The 17,426-nt window shown below is 39.0% G+C and overlaps 2 protein-coding genes across 2 annotated transcripts in view; both read left to right on the forward strand.

Annotated features, from left to right (window-relative positions):
• LOC131790936 (uncharacterized) overlaps positions 1-17,426 on the forward strand; it is a 44,482-nt gene that overhangs the window by 23,042 nt on the left and 4,014 nt on the right. The gene's annotated exons all lie outside the window — the stretch shown is intronic.
• On the forward strand, positions 1,537-17,148 carry LOC131790937 (E3 ubiquitin-protein ligase MIB2). The gene is given in 27 exon segments (XM_059108227.2): positions 1,537-2,060; positions 3,565-3,736; positions 4,229-4,466; positions 4,896-5,090; positions 5,343-5,447; positions 5,891-5,995; positions 6,872-7,040; positions 7,253-7,380; positions 7,645-7,752; positions 7,978-8,018; positions 8,466-8,631; positions 8,926-9,080; positions 9,506-9,632; positions 10,273-10,464; positions 11,152-11,333; positions 11,613-11,715; positions 12,060-12,140; positions 12,373-12,480; positions 12,705-12,745; positions 13,198-13,363; positions 13,752-13,857; positions 13,860-13,905; positions 14,319-14,445; positions 15,015-15,212; positions 15,659-15,840; positions 16,035-16,383; positions 16,869-17,148. Coding segments are annotated over 27 exon segments (3,954 nt in total). The 5' UTR covers positions 1,537-1,828; the 3' UTR covers positions 17,001-17,148.

The following is a 17,426-nucleotide window of genomic DNA, read 5'->3' on the forward strand; positions in this document are numbered from 1 at the left end:
CAAAAAAATGTTTGAGGCCCCGGAGTCCTTCGTCGTTGGGAATGACAGTATGAAGAGGTGTAATATACATAATAAAAATTAGGTTGTTTTGGCCAAGGAAATTAAAGTCACGTAAAATCTAAAGTGCGTGTTGGTTGTCCTTAATGTAAGACGGTAAAGTTTTGACGATAGGTGCCATAATAATATCGTCATAACTTTATCATCTTTGACTGTGCTCTGGTCGACTCATTTTTCGGTAACCCTCATTTCTTTATTCTTATCCACAAACATGAGAAATTCTCAACAGGTTTCAAACAGGTTTCGTTTGCTGACGATGAAAATGGCGTTAACAACGACAATTATAGGGGAGCTATGCCGGATGGAAAGTTGACCAAAAACACGTTAATCGAGTACTGCTGCCGCACGGGCACGCCGAAAACGACATCATCCTTCCTACAGACACGCTGTACTTGTTGTTTAAATCGAACTCTCATCTGTGTCAGTAGGTACAAGGAATGCGCTGGAAGGAGGAATGGTTCCAATGGGATGATGAATACTGGTCTTTCTCTAGAAACGGAAAACCGGGATCTGTTCCGTATGAGGAAGTCGGAAGAAATATCAAGTCATATTATTGTTATTATTACCAATAAACTGTATCGAGGCTCCTTGCTCGAGAATTGTTGTTATTGAATAATAAAGATGAGCAGAAATACGTCATCTACTGGTGTCTTAATTGGTTTAAAACCTGCCGTAGAAGAAGAGTTTTTATAGAGTTCAAGGAAGCTCCGCCTTATATGACAGGTGATTTGTAAGTAAAAACGAAAAAAGCGTCGCCTTGAAAGCGAAACTAGAGCGTCCCAAAAAGGGGTTTGATGTAGGATCCGACTGGGGTGGCGCCAAATAAAAGATACGTGTATTTCGTGGGCCGGTAAAACTTTTTAAAACATTTAGCTTTGGTCGTTAACAGCGACATACCATTCGTTCTGAAACTTCGGCGTTCTTTGAGAGATTCTTATTTGTCGTTCTACAAAGGACTACAAATACAAGGAAAACTTTCCTTCTAGTTGAGAAAAATATATTTAAAGCACGTTTAGCAGGTAAAGAATGGACCGCAATCAAATGTATCAATCAATTTCCAGGATGTTATGACAGCTCTCTTTCATTTTCCACTTTTTTTCCTCTGCAATGTTTTGCTTTTCTATTTTTGGTTTCTAATTCCGGGAACTGTAAAGCAAACGACTCTCCAAAATCTGTAGATTTCTTCGCTGAATTCGTCGTAGAGCAGTGGAGGTAAAATAATGTTTTTCACTATACCCAACATCCAAGCAATACTTTTAAAATAAATACCGTCATCAACACAAGATGTATTCATCAATCCCTATCTGTTTCTTCATGTCCATTCCTAATCCTATTTTGGACTCTCTATAGTTACCATAACAAGAAATCAAGGTAACGCAACATTTAGTTAACCAATAATGTGTCCTGGATGATATGCCGGGGAATCCCCGACAGATGCAGTCATTAATTTATTATTCTAGGAACGGCATGTTGCTTATATTAGCATTTTATCGTCAGTGCAGCATTTCATTTTCTTTACAGCCTCAATCGGCAGCTTTTCTCACTGATATATCTCGATTAATTTTAGAACTGAGAGGGAAACTTGTTAGCATTGTGTGAGACCGGCAGAAGAGTACTGAATCGCAATCATCCAACGACTGGTTCACCAAACAGGAACATTTCTGATGCAATATATTTGCTACTCCGTTATTTATCGGAAAAGACGAGATTTCGAGAAGCTTCCATCATATCTGGTCGATGTAAACATGATAAGGAAAATCCTGGTATAGCTATGGCAATGAATCTTTTAGGCACCCGAGTTGTTCGTGGTCAAGATTGGGAATGGGGAAACCAAGATGGCGGAGAAGGTTTTGTAGGTACAGTAGCTCAAGTTGGAAAAGACAAGAAGTCGCCTGCGACAGCACAGCTTGTTTACGTACAGTGGGATTGTGGAGGGAAGCACGACTACAGGGCTGGAAAGCAAGGGAAACACGATCTTCGCGTTTTTTGTCTCACAAATGGCGGTGAGTGACGATTTAAGTTTCTTGCTATTTATCTTACTTTAAACGGAAATATTTGCCCAGATTTATCCAAACAACTCTAGCTGAATGTTATATTCCTTAAAGATAAAACGCAATCGCTGTACTTCTTTGAAGAAAGCAAATGATGCGACAATTTCAATTTCAATATTCAACTAGAGTTGAAATTCCGTGACAACCTTAATCAAAATTTAAATAGCGAGCCTCGTTTCATATTTTATACTTTCTCATTAAATGCTTCCCTTGCAAAATTTTAGGTCGGCAAACTTTTCGATCCACGCTTTGTTTTTTTTTATTTCACATAGATTAATTTGCATACAGTTCGAACTCTCAGATCACGGTTTTTTGACTTGTTATGTGTAACATTACTTCATAACAACGCAGATTTCTTACCTATCAGCTTGCTTCCTAAGTGAAAGCGGATATATTACAGCGTGAATCTAAATGTATCACAAAAAGGTGCGTTCACCTAGCCACGAACCCAGAGCTATATTATTAAGACAGACAGCAAGTCATTGAAGCTAAACGTGAAAGTAGTTTGTGGTAAAAATGACCTCAAAAGACCTTGGCCCTGATATATTGAGTCTTCCCTGCTTTCCGAGAATTTCAACTTGTTATCAACTTGCTATTAACTTGTTATTGATTTAGGCGGCCGAAAAATTCCAGGAAAGCAAAACAAGTGATGTAAAGAGGCTTCCATTAACGTTCGATGCGTTTACAACAACACCTCCAACTCAGTCTCAAACATTATCAATTCATGCGCGAGTCTCACTCTTGCCGTTAGAGAAAAGGTTTTGTAACAGATCAGTAAACGTCTAGTCCGCATTCTTTGAGATGTCAATCAACGCTTCCCAAGCTTCCCCCCCTCCCCACCCTCCTTCTTCAAAGTGAGGGAGGGGGTGGAGAATTCAGTGACATTATGGCATAAGCTGAGAGGGTAACTAATGAAGAGCTCGATATCATAATATGCCGAGCTACGCCAAGCTACGGCCGACTTGTCCTTTACACATGTTAGTAGAATTCATCGTACAAACTCGTGTAGCCACCAAACATCTTTTGCAATTTCCGTTAGTCGTCAAAACATATGGGGCTGTTTTTGAGAACCAGTGGAACATTTCCGGTATTTTCGGAAATCTATGTGTTTTGTTCAACGAAGTCGGACAGAGAAGGATGTGTACCAAGAGAATATTTCCGTTATTTTCGGAAACCTTCGTGCTTTGTTCGACGAAGTAAGACAAAGAAGAATATTGTGTATTAGGGACTGAACTGCATGAGATGCCAAGAACATTTGTGAATCCACATGTATGAATATCATATATTAAAACTACGGATTAATATTTTCACTGCTACTTAAGTAGTGTTCATCACTGCGAAGATTACTCTCATCTTCATTTGTGATGATTCCACTTCACTCCTAAAGTGGCATACCACTTCACCCCTAAACGTAAGGTATCTCTCTAATTCATATTCTGGTTGCCTCTTCTATTAGATGCGAAACATCTATTTACTAGCTGCGATGGTTGTAAAGAAGATCCTATCAGTGGACTGCGTTGGCACTGTTTAGATTGTCCCAGCTATGATCTGTGTAGCAAGTGTTACATGAACGATGTCCATGATGTCAATCATCGCTTTGAACGATTCGACAAGAGTCGCGCTAGAGGGTAAGTTGTCAAACAAACAGGTCAGCAGCCTTTGCGTCCATGTAAACCCATCGATGCCAAAAGTGTTCCATTGTCTTAAATCAAATTTAACTTCATTATCTTTTGCCAAGAAGCAAAACGTTATTTTGTCAGAACCCGATCATATATAACTTTAATGTCTTACTCAATAACATTGTATTAACTGTTAAGTTTGCTTTCTTTCTCTTTTGTTGCTCCTTTTTTTTTTTAATGAAAATTGACTTTAAATGGAAAAGGATCAGCTCTAAGACGTTACGGTTCCTCTGGCGGTCTAGCCTCTGAACTTTAATAGTGATTTAACAATTTAACAACACTTTTGTGAGCAATTAAATACTTTTAGGTTTACTTTATTGTTCGTAGCTACATTTTATGTTTGTCACTAGTAGAAGAAAACAACAGATTATGAACTGATATTCTCTTAAAAAGTATTAATGAATTATATATTCAATTGCATCATCTGATGCAAATTTACAGCATCTGCGTTGGCAAAAGGCAAGGCGCCACTAAGCTTGAAGCCCGCGGAATGTTTAAGGGAGCAAAAGTGACCAGAGGACCAGACTGGGAATGGAAGGAACTGGAAAACCAACCTCCTATGGAAGGCGAGGTTACTGAGGTCACCAGCTGGAGTGACGAGACTATTAATGATGCTGTGCGAGTGAACTGGAAGAAAGGACCAAAGGGGAACATTTATAGATTGGGAACAAATGGAAAGGTGACGCCGTGGGCTGATGAACTATTGCTTTAATATTATTGTCATCAGTAACATTATAAAATTATTCTTATTGTTATAATTATCGGTTTCATAATAATAATAATAATAACTATTATTATTATTAGTAGTAGTAGTAGTAGTAGTAATAGTAGTATTAGTAATGAAATCAATTTGATATTAATTATAAACAAGGATCCAATTGATTAAAGTTGTTTCTGTTGACTTTCTCGCAACTGTATCTTGAAAATGGTTTCATCTTTGGCACCCCTAACCCTTTTTTACATCTCGAACATCTCCTTACGCAGTTCAACACTCTAGAACTTAATTCAACCACAACTTGAAACTGGGTCACCTTGGCAATTTCTTGTAGTCAAAAAATCCTACACAAAGGATATCTAGTCTATACTTCTATTTCCTCCCAACTGGTAGGTTGACCTCAAGTGTACTTCGCCAGCTGTTGGAGGATCTTATTACAGAGATCACTTACCACCGCTTACAATGCTGATAAGAAAATCCCAAAGTGGGTTTACGACTGGTGATAAAGTCTACCTTCAGAAGCTTGCGGTAGAAAAGCTTCAGGAGTTATCTGCTGGTCATGGGGGATGGAACGCAGACATGGAAAGGGTTCGTTTAGGACTCGTTTTCACGGACTCATAACACTATCTAAAACACTCAGAAACATTTTAATGCTTAACCCTGATTTGAGGCTCAGAGATCCTGAAAGCCTCAGTATTCAATTCCTCATAAGGTTACATTGGCCCTCCCCTATGAGTGTAAAATGTCCTTTGTCTCTTACATATCCTCTCACATTTAAGCCAATTCAGTGATGTGTCGTTAGCAAATCCCATTTAGGAAACAGTTTACTTGTATCCACAGTATATAGCAAAAATTGGAGTCGTACAAGATTTCACTACCAATGGCGACGTTGTTGTAGAATATCGCGGCACAAGATGGCCTTACAATCCAGCAGCTTTGACAAAGGTAATGCTAACGCAATCATTTGTCACGCAAAGAGCTTCTTACTTCAAATTAGTTAACTATATCGGTGTTATGAGGGTGTCCTGAGTTTTTTAATGTTCGTAAACATTGGCAATCAAATATATCAAAAGGAGTGGCTTAGATGATCAAGAAATATCTTACATAAGTAACTTAAGTCAAAATTTATATGGTTTTTCCAAAGTTAAAACACTCACAATGTGCTAAATTTCTGACTGCACAAAATGGACGCCTTGTGAGTAATGATAATTTAAAGCATAATTATTCGATTAACTCAGGAACAGGTGATATGGAGTGGGACAGGAAACACTCCAAAAGCTAGCTAAAGGACATTCCACTGTTAAATATATATATATATATATATATATATATATATAAATATATATATATATATAAATATATATATGTTGTTGTTTTTTTTTACCCAGATACAAAAATTTAAGCAAGGCGATGAAGTCTTGGTTAAAAGTGATGAGAACTTAGTCAAAGAGCTCCAAAAAGAACATGGAGGATGGAACGAGTCCATGATATCAGTAAGTTTAAATTTTGTCTCCACTACACAACAAATAACACAGTAGTGTACACCAAATAAGTTTATTTAGGGAAGCCTGCAGAGAACCAACCCAAGGCATATATAGCCCGGGGCATGCATACATACATATATTCGCAACTGATATACCATATACAATCCTGATATACAGTCAATTCCTTACACATTTAAAAAAAAAGGTATACATTACTAACATGCAAACTTCACCAAGTCTGGATTAACAGAGATGGGCAACTGCTTACAAGGACATAACTACGGTTATACAGAGGCCAGAAAAAACCTGCCAGAAAAATCCCCTTTGGGGAAAAACATGACAGGAAATCTGCGTAGGAACCATGGCCCAAACTCAGAGCAGTTGGCAGCCCATCCTACGAGGCTTCACAGCTAAAGAAAATATGTTTTCAAAGTGAAATAAATTTGTCATCAGCCAGAGGTGAACGGTTGGTTCTGAGGCCTAGATGGACACCACGTGCTATACTTTCCCTTATATACCACTGTATCCTTACCCATGATGCTCGGGCCTAAGGCCCAGGCCTTGTCGTATCTCGTGCCGACAAAATATTTATTTCTGCCTTATTCGCAGACTCATTCGTCAGAAATACCATTTTTTTTTAAATTTTCTTTTAATGTTTATATATTTTCTCATTTTTTACTTTAGTTGTTATTTTAGGCTTTCACTTGGACGTAAACGCAAACTCCTGTGGGCATGTGCGGAAGTTAGAAATGTAAAATAAAAGAAGCTAGAGGGGTAAACGATACACGCCACAACTCTGGAGCCAATTATACGTGTACCTCCACAAACCGTTGAAACAATAAGCAGTTTTAAACAAGATAATATCCTATATTAATCCATTTGTAGATCCTTGGTCGCACTGGAAAGGTATTGGAGGTTGATAGTGATGGTGATGTTTTAGTGTCAGTAGAGGGCACCAGATGGATGTTGAGCCCGGCTGCTGTGACCTCTGTCACTGATCCAGAACCCCAGCAGTTAACAGAGGCTGGTGACGTGGGCAGCGAAGATCCCTCAGGTACAAAGTTATGGCACAAATGTATTGAAAGTTACAGTAAAAATGGCCAATCTAGGTCAGAAGAGAAAAACCTCTAAAGCGCGTGAAAACGTCAGTGACTAGGTCGTCATTAGCTACAACTATGCGTCTGATTAGCTAAAATGATGGCATAATAAGTATACTGCCATAAGTATAATTATCCTCACCAATCCTTTTGTCATTTTTTTCTCTAGGGCTTTTCAGTCTCTTTAGAGACTTCCTACGTCAAGCTCAGGAACAGGAGGACCCCGGCCTTGTGATTGCTGCACAGAGCAACAACCTCTCAAGACTCAGGGAAATCTTGGACGCCAACCCAGAACGGGTACCTTTTTCCTTTCATCTCTTTTACTTTTGCAAAGGGCATTTGCAAGTCTGAATAGTTTTCTTAAATTAAAGCAAAATGATAAATATGAGCATAAGAAGAGAACTTTGTAACTTAGGTTTTAGTAAACAGTGATATCTAAAAGGATAAGATTTAAGACACATCATTGTAATATCAATTTATGATTTAGAATCAAATTTGAATTTGGTGGCGTTTTAGAAAATTTGCCATGATCAAGGGTTTGTGTCTTTTCGTTCTGCACAGATTGACGAGCTGGAGGGTGGTCACACAGCTCTTCATGTTGCATGTCACCAGGGGCATTGTGAAATCATTAGAGAATTGCTTGAAAGAGGAGCTAACATGGATGTACTGGTGAGTGGTCATAATTTTCTTATCATTACCGTTATTTTTTGCCCTGTTAAAATAATTGTAATTGCTAATGCTGCACGAAGAAAACCAACCAACCAACCATTGTCGTGGTTGTCGCATGATCGTCAAGCATATGTTATTATTTTGACATGCATTCGTATTCTATTTATCTAAGTGTTTCAGGAGGGAACCTCCTCATTCATACACTTTTATTTACTCAAAATACAGGATAATCAGGGATACACAGCCATGCATCACTCTACCTACCAGTAAGTTGACATATAAAAAAAGTAACTCTAAGTTAGCTGGTCAAACATATAATTCTATTCCCAGATTTCTTTCGTTGTGCTTTCCTACGCCAAGCGATTGCTTCCGAAAAGTTAAGCTATCCTCTCAATAGAAAAACAAAGGACGAAAACCGCTGAAAACGAAGTAACTCTTGCTGTGCTTTAATTCGACAGCATGTGATTGTTCTTTGTGTTCATCTATCCGCCAAGACATTATTGTATGCTCTCACTGGCTCTGATTACTTAGCTTTTGGTTTTACGACACTTGCAGGAGCCAACGCAAACCAACTGCTTGTTATTGCTCATACATTTTCCCTTATAACAGTCAAGTGAACATTCTTTAGAAAGCAAAATAAGTAACCCCTAAGTTTAACTAAAATCCAAAAATGCCCGATGTTTTGTTGCACTCCTATCCTTATGATCATTCAGAGACGAAAGCGGTGAAGCATTGAAACTGTTGCTGGAGAGAGGTTTTGACCCAAATGTTCAACATAGAAGTAATAGGAGCACACCATTACATTTGGCTGTGAAAAGGAAAAACGAAACGGCAGTACAGATCCTGACACAGTGCTCTGAGTGTGACGTCAATCTACAGGTACGTTGGTTCCTTTGATGATATCAGTTCTCCTGGGGATACAAACTCCTGATGCTTTCTCGACTGTCCGACTAATTTAGCAAACATTGCACATATTAGTAAGACGCATTTCGTTGTAAAGTTTAAAACTATGTTGCCCTTTGTTTATTTAAACGTACATAAAAAGTCTAAGACTTGCCGTTGTAAAGTCCTAAGACTCAACTGTTTTGGCTGCTGCACCGAACTATTTGACGTTTGCACCCATCCTTAATGTTTTCATTCCACCATTTTCGTGCTCAATTTGACAATTTTCAGGACGAGGCAGGTGATACCCCTCTCCATGATGCTATCCTTGCAGAACACCACAACATGGTGGATATGCTATTAGACTGTCCAAGAGTTTGTTACACACTTTGTAACAGAAAAGGTTTCAATTATCTTCAACACGCTGTTTTGAAAGGAAATAAACGGTAAATATGCCAAAAATAATCGCATCACTACTCGGTTTGACAGCTTAATTAAAGTAAAAGTACTATAGCTAACTAATTCAGGTGCTTGGCTTCTGATGGATCATTAGTACCCAGACACAAGAAATATTGTTCAACTGATCGTCGCAGTTTCGAGACGACTGGGCAATACTTGTGATCATAGGGAAGCTAAAAAGCTCATACGCAAACTAAGGTCCAACCTGAAGTTCATGATCTTTCTGATCGTTGGGGTCGTTGGGGTCGTTGGTCATCACTTGGCCTGGTTTTTATATAACTTGGACAACTGGGACAATGAGTGATCAGGAGGAGACCAGACTAGACATTGGTTACAAAATTACTCTTATGCTGTTACCTATATTCGCTTTGACATTCAATACAACATTAATCTATTGCTTCATTTTTTATAGCGCCGTGGAAAGAATTTTTGCCAAAACCGGGAATTCTTTGAATGTTGTCAAAGATGATGGGTTTACGACCCTTCATATTGCAGCAATTAATGATCATCGTGAGATAGCTAAGATCCTTTTAACAAAGGTAATTTTATAAAAAAAATTTATCTATTTTTTCCAGTTTTTTTTTTTAAATTTATAAACTTTTTTCTCGCGCGTAAGACTCCTTGTGTGGTTAAACTGAAAAATTTGAGTGTCGTAAGTGTTCAATCTCGGAACGGAATATGACTTTGCGCATGTGGTTAGCTGGGATATTTAACTTTACTATTACGTCTATTATCCAATTGTAAAAAGTAAGAAAGCAAAAAGCTGTCATTTGCATTTCACTGCAAAATTGATAGCTATAAGGCTTACGTGTAGGTTTTACTCTGCCTAAGTGGTTCATACAACCAAACTGATATCCTTGTTTGCCGCGCATTGTTAAACAAATCTTTTCTGTTTGAGATGCTACTTCATCATTGCATATCCCATAAAATTCCGTCCAGATGTCCTCTCCTTGCCAGAGGGAGGCGCTAATGGACGTTTCCTACTTTAGAACACAGTGACCCAGGCAGATCTCAATGCTAAAGAACCCGGGTCTGGGGTCCAGACTGCTAACCGTCAGGCCACTGCGTATTCTTGCTATCGACAACTTTAACAAAAGTTTAAAAAACCATTTTAATGATCATCTGAATTCTTACTGATAAAGATACTTTGATAATTAGAGTATATGTTTTATCTAACAGCCAGAGTGTGAGGTCGATGCTGTAACCGCTAAAAATCAACCGGCACTTCATTTAGCAGCTAATGAAGGGTATTCAGTCATGGTAGGAATGTTGTTGGACCACGGAGCCAATGTGAACTCGGTGGATGATAACGGAGATACAGCGCTTCATATCACTTTAACGAAGGAACACGCACTACCGAGAAATCTGGGGGTAATGACAAATGAGTACCTTCATAAAATACCGTGCTGTGAGTCTGTTCGTGGCGTTCAGTCTGTAAACAAAGCTCGATACTAAAAAGCGCTGTAGTCGCGGAGGAGTGAAGGGGTCAGGTCACGTACACCTTAGCTTTTTCACTCCTAGGCCGCTAGGACGCCTTTGGTTATTACGCTCTGTTTTACTGACTGAACGCTTGGAACAGGCCAACAAAATGTCGAAGGAGACATCGTATATTTTATCTCACTTTTTCTTCCTTTCAGCATGAGAGGATTAGTAATGTAAAATAGTCATAATATGGTTGGTTAGGTATGTGTCGTTACTTTACCAGGACGTTTAAAGGCAACTCCAAAATAAGCTCGTGTCGATCGCATCGGTTTAGACAATAATACTGTTGTGTAGTAAAGTTACTGTTATTTTCTTGCTTCAAGCGATGCTGTTGTCTAACTTCGTAAAACCGACTGAGTAAGGAACGGAGATCGACAGATAATTTCTACCATCTACCACACCTTTGCGAATTATCCGCCCGATTAACTTTGCTATGACGTCACGGTAGTGCTGCGATCTCAAATGGGTTCTCACACTGCTTACAATAAGTACGACTGATATAAAGGGAAAGGTGATCAGTTGGTTCTCTGTTAGAGTCTTTGGCCTTCTACACTGAATAGTGCTGTTTTATTTTAGTCTGGTCTGGAGTTTCTATTTGGAGTACGAAAGAGCAGTGCGTCCTTTGTTGCTGTCTCGCGCTGCTTGTTAAGCCATGGAGCTGACGTGTTGAAAGTCAATGGCTCAGGGAAAACACCGCTGGACATGTGTCAAGGATCAGAAGTTGAGCAACTCATTCGGAAGATTGCAGCCGGTGGAGGGTATTCAAATGCTTTTGTTTATTTTTTTATATCTGCAGTACGCCTATCTATGTTATGGTAGAACGGATTCTCGCTTCCAAAACACCTAAATTCGGATGAAATTTTTATCCTGGTAGCAAAATTTCTCCGTATCTCTTGCCTGAATCAAAGGCACATTACTACTAAGGGGACAAATATTCAGTGCGAAGGATGCCACCTGAATGAAAGCCTTTTCAGTGCATGTGGAAATTGCGTTTACATGATATCTAAGTAAAATTCTACTTTGCTTATCAACTGTAGGACCACACACGACAAGAAAGTTCCAAGTTTTGGATCCTTGAGTGGGTCGCAAACCGACCCTGAATTAGGCGATGCATATTCTTCAGCAAATGCAGCGACACAGGTAGGCGAAGCTGAAAAAGATGATGATGAAAATCAGACACATAGTACGAGTAGCACAGGTGAGGCAGAAGATACGTTTTTACGGGGCATAATAAAGGACTTGTGTAGAGGAGATCAAGAAGACATTAAGGTAGACGAAACGGCTGAAGGTGTATCACATTATGTCACACAGGAAAACACATTGTGTCGCGCTAAAAGTTCAAAAGGAGTCCTAAAGCACTAAAGAGATACCATTTTGTATCAGTAAGGAAAAAACTACAACGAGGATGATCCTAATACGTTTAGTTGTCTTTCTGCAACAACCACACTATAACAGGTCTAACGCGCTCATTATTTCATTAACAGGCGGACATCGGCCTCGTGAATGCAGTGCAAAGCAACAACCTGTCAAGAGTCAAGGAAATCTTGGATACTAACCCAGAATTGGTACCTTTTTTCTTTCATTCCTTTTACTTCTACAGATAAGTTTCAACAGTTTTCTTGAATCAAAGCAATACAAGAAATATCAGCATAAGAAGAGTAATGCGTAACTTATGTTTTAGGAAAGAGCGATAGCTAAAAGCATGTATTTTTTAAACTGCTAGAATCAAATTTGAATTTGGTGGCGTTTAGGAAAATTTGACATGATCAAAGGTTTGTGTTTTTTCGCTCCGCACAGATTGATAAGCTAGTGGGTGGTCACACAGCTCTCCATACGGCATGTCGCCAGGGGCATTGTGACATCATTAGAGAATTGCTTGAGAGAGGAGCTAACATGAATGTACGGGTGAGTAACGAAAGTTTTTATTCAATCCAATACTTTTAACCATCACTGTAAATTTTGCCCCGTTCAAATTACTGTAATTGTTAGTACTGGTTGAGGAGGATAACAAAGAGATGCATGATCGACAAGATTAGGTTATTATTTTTACATGGTTATGTTCTACATATCTCAGTGTTTCAGGAGAGGAGCCTTCTTAGTCACATTCTTTAATTTTTCTCAAAATACAGGATAATCAGGGATACACAGCCATGCATCACTCTACTTACCAGTAAGATGACCGAAATATCATAGTAATGTTAAATAAGCTGGAAAACTAAGAAATCTAAGACTGCTTTAGTTTTTCTTTCCTTCTCAATGCGATTGCTTTCGAAATCTTCAACCATCCCGTCAACCAATCGATAAAAAAAATTACCCACCGTCATTAACTTTTGCTCGAGCTACTGTCGATAGCATGTGTTTGTTGTTGTTATTGTTTATTTATCCATCAAGATATTTATCTTTGTTCTGACTGGCTCTGATTGCTTTCACGTTGGTGTAATGACAACCCAACAAGCACCATTCACAAGCTATGGTTGATATGTTTTTCTGTATGTTGTTGCTGTTTTTGTCGTTGTTTTTTTCTATGACACAGAAAAGCTGAATAAGAAACTCCTTAAATTAATGGAGAATTTCTAAAATGCCTGGTTTTTTTATTGCACATGTATCCTCTCGATCATTTAGAGACGAAAGCGGTGAAGCATTAAAACTGTTACTGGAGAGAGGTTTTGACCCAAATGTTCAACATGGAAGCAATAAGAGCACACCATTACATTCGGCTGTGCAAAAGAAAAACGAAACAGCAGTACAGATCCTGACACAGTGCCCTGAGTGTGACGTCAATCTACAGGTTCGTGGGTCCTTTGAAGATATCAGTTCTCCTGGGAATACAAATTCCTGATACTTTCTAAGTCGACTGTCCGACTAACTCAGCAAACATGGCACATATTATTAGACGCATGTCGAAGTCAAATTTAAACCTAGTTCGACTGCTCGTGAAAAACATGAAAAATCTCTTATCGGTTAGTAAAAGGCACAAGATGTCTATTTGCTTCGACTTTGCTCGAATTCAAATGTCTCTGCACCGGACTGCTAGACGTTTGTTACAATTTTAGATTATTTCATCCCATCATTTTTGTGATAAACTATACTGCTACCCAAACTGCCAGTCAAATTAATGTATAAAAGGCCGAATGGTATCAGGTGGCTCCTTATATCACGCTTCGACTCATTTTCAGGACGAGGCAGGTGATACCCCTCTGTATGATGCCATCCTTGCACAACACCACAGCATGGTGGATATGCTATTAGACTGTCCAAGAATTTGTTACACTCTTTGTAACGGAAAGGTTTCAATTATCTTCAATACGCTGTTTTGAAAGGAAATAAACGGTAACTATGCCAAAATAACTTTATCGGTCACTACTCAGTTTGACAGCTTAGTCAGAGCTTAATCATAGCCAACTGATTCAGGTGTTAAGCATCAAACACTGAATAATGTACCCACACCTAAGGCCTAGTGTTCAACTGATCGTCGCAATTTTCGAGACGATTGCGGCCGGGACATACTTGCCATCATGAGAAAGCTAAGCTTATGTGACTCTGGCCCATCTGGAAATTCATGGTCTTCCCGATCGTTAGGGTCGTTGGCTTGGTTTTCATGTGATTTGGGCAATTGGGGCAATCTGAGTGATCAGGAGGAAACCAGACCAAATCTCAGTCTCAAAATGCTTGTTATGCTGTTACCTAAGTTAATCGCTTTGACATCCAGAGTATCCTAAATCTTTTTTGTCATTTATTTGCAGCGCCGTGGAGAGAATTTTTGCCAAAACCGAGAATTCCTTGAATGTTACTAAAGATGGTGGATTTACGACCCTTCATATTGCAGCAATTAATAATCACCTTGAGATAGCTAAGATCTTGTTACAAAAGGTAATAGAATCTAAATTTTATTACGTATTTTTTTTATTTTTCGCGCAAGACTCGTTGTATGGTTTAAAGTGTCTCTGTGAGAATTTAAGAGTGTCGCTTGTGTTCAATCCAATACGGAGTATAACGTTTTGCTTGTGGTTAGTTGGGGTGATAACCACAAAACTAGGGGTTACTATTACACCTATTCTTCCCCTGTAAAAACCAGGAACAAGCCTACTTGTAGGTTTTTCATTGGCCAAGTGACCAACAAACTGATATCCTTGTTTCCCGCACATTGTTCATCAACACTTCTTTGGCGGGGATGCTACTCCGTCATACATTCCATGAGATTTCCCCAAGATGTCCTCTCCTGGCCAGAGGGAGGCGCTTTAGAAGACAACATAGTGGCCAGGCAGATCTTGTGACCACAACGGCTCGGTCTAGCGTCCAACCGCTGACCTTCAGGCCACTGAGTATTATTTTCATTGACAACTTTAACAAAAGGAGTTTACAAAACATTTTAATTATGAATCTAAATGCTTACTGATAAAGGTACATTAACGATGAGAGGGTATATTTTTATCTAACAGCCGGGGTGTGAGGTCAATACTCCAACCGCTGAAAATCAATCAGCACTTCATTTAGCTGCAAATGAAGGGTATTCGGTCATGGTGGAACTGTTGCTAGACCACGGAGCCAATGTAAATGCAGTGGATAATGACGGAGATACGGTGCTTCATATCACTTTAATGAAGGAACATGCACTACAGAGAAAAATGGGATTAATGGTAAATAAGTTCATAAAGTTTAACCTCTCGAGATTTTTCTCCCTTTCAGCGTGAGAAAATAAGTTACGCAAAATAGTTATGCATGTGTCGTCCCTTTGAGGTTTAAAGGTTTCTCAAAAATTAGCTCTTGTGTTGTTCACATCGGTTTGGACGATGATACTGTTGTGAAGTAAATTTACTGCAGCTTTATTTCTTCAAGCGATGTCGTTGCTCAGCGTCGAAAAAAACAACTCAGTGGAGAACGTAGATAAGCAAAGAATTTCTACCATCTACCTTATCTTTTGAGAATCGTCTTCTTACTTCATGATCTCGCTGTAGTGCTGCCATCTCAAATAGGTTCTCACACTGCTTGCAATTAGTACAACTGATATAAAGGGAAAGGTGATCAGTTGGTTCTTTATTAGTGTCTTTGGCCTTCTATACGGAATAGTGTTGTTTTATTTAAGCCTGGTCTGGAGTTACTACTTGGTGAACGAAAGAACAGTGCGTCCTTTGTCGCTGTCTCGCGCTGCTTGTTAAGCTATGGAGCTGACGTGTTGAAAGTTAATGGCTCGGGGAAAACACCGCTGGACGTATGTCGAGGATCGGAAGTTGAGCAACTAATTCGGAAGATCGCAGCCGGTGGAGGGTATTCAAATGCTTTTGTATATATTTTTAATATCTGTATACCTCGCTTCTAAAACATCTATATTCCGATGACATTTTTATCCCGACCACAATTAAGAACATTCTCTCGCTAGTCTCCGTATCTCTTGCCTGAATTTAGTCCCTTTCACATATATGATATTTAACGGAAAATTATACTTTGTTTAACAACTGTAGGACAACACACAACAAGAAAGTTCCAAGTTTTGGGTCCGTGAGCGGGTCGCAAACCGAACCTGAATTAGGAGATGCTTCATCTTCAGCGAGTGCGGCGACACTGACAGGCGAAACTGAAAAAGATGATGAAAATCAAACAGATAGTACGAGTAGCACAGATGAGGCAGAAGACACTTTTTTGCGTCGCTTAATAGGTGACTTGTGGAGTGTAGATCAACAAGAATCAGTATCACAGGAGACGTCAGACGAGATGGAGAGTGAAGACGTTCAAGAAGGCGAAAGAGCTAAAAGTGTACCACAGGAAACGGCCATGGTGGAAAATACAATGGTGGAAGACAAATTGTGTCAGGTGAAAAGTTCATGCGAAGTTTTAAAAGCACTTATGTGATACCATTTCATATCGGTAAATAAAAATTACAAACAGGGATAATCCTTAAATGTGTATTCTGGAAGCATCATAAGAAGTCTGACGCCCTCAATCGCCTATTGCTTTTAAACCTTCTGTTTTTATCTGTATTAATTATGACGATGGTTTTCTCGAATATTGTACATAATAGTGTCAAAATATTACAGAAAGGCCTTCTATTTTAGACGGGACGGTTGTTGGGGGTTTTCCGATCATCTCTCTTACATTCATTTGATTCGTGAGCTGGATAAGTGGTGTTTACTCATTCAAAATTCTTTTTCGAAGATACCTTTTTGTTCTAGATAAGAAAAAATGACACTTTACTAGACTAAAATGCTTTATTAGGACTCGCTTTTGGTATAAACTCTCTTAAAATCTATAGTTTATCAAAGGAGTTGAGTTTATCCCTGATTTTTTTTGTTTACAAGGAGAATGTGGTGCTAGAATTGACTAATAGAGTTGAAGTGGAAACCTGGGCCTCAGACATCTCAAACAACAGCGCTGTTCAACCTGCAGAAACGCTAGAGAAAAATACCGACACAGAAATGGACGATAGCTAGGGCCTACCATCACAAACACAACTAGCAGACGACGATGTAAATATGGATCAGGAGACAGAAAATGAAGAAAAAGATCCATCGACACCTGATCGTCAAAAAGTGCTGTGTTACATATGTGAGGAGACTGAGGCTGTTGTTGCATTCAAACCCTGTGGTCACACTGTGTATGCACAGGTAGCTCTGCTTTTTGTGTTAGTTGCTGTTTTTTTTTTTTCTGTGTTCATCAATCGAATTTTGAAATAATTCTAAGTTTGAATTAATTCAAGCGTCGTTCATAGAAAATTGTCTCGAAAAAGAAAGCAACTTTGAAATACCTGTTTCCTAGAGAAGACAATCGCGAAAAGGTAAGAAGGATTCTAAGAGGAACGACCACGATTAAGTGTGGAGAAGATAACACAGTTTGAAAAAGCCATCTTGATCTTGGTA

This window comes from Pocillopora verrucosa, chromosome 5 (genome assembly GCF_036669915.1).
Source record: "Pocillopora verrucosa isolate sample1 chromosome 5, ASM3666991v2, whole genome shotgun sequence".
NCBI lineage: Eukaryota > Metazoa > Cnidaria > Anthozoa > Scleractinia > Pocilloporidae > Pocillopora > Pocillopora verrucosa.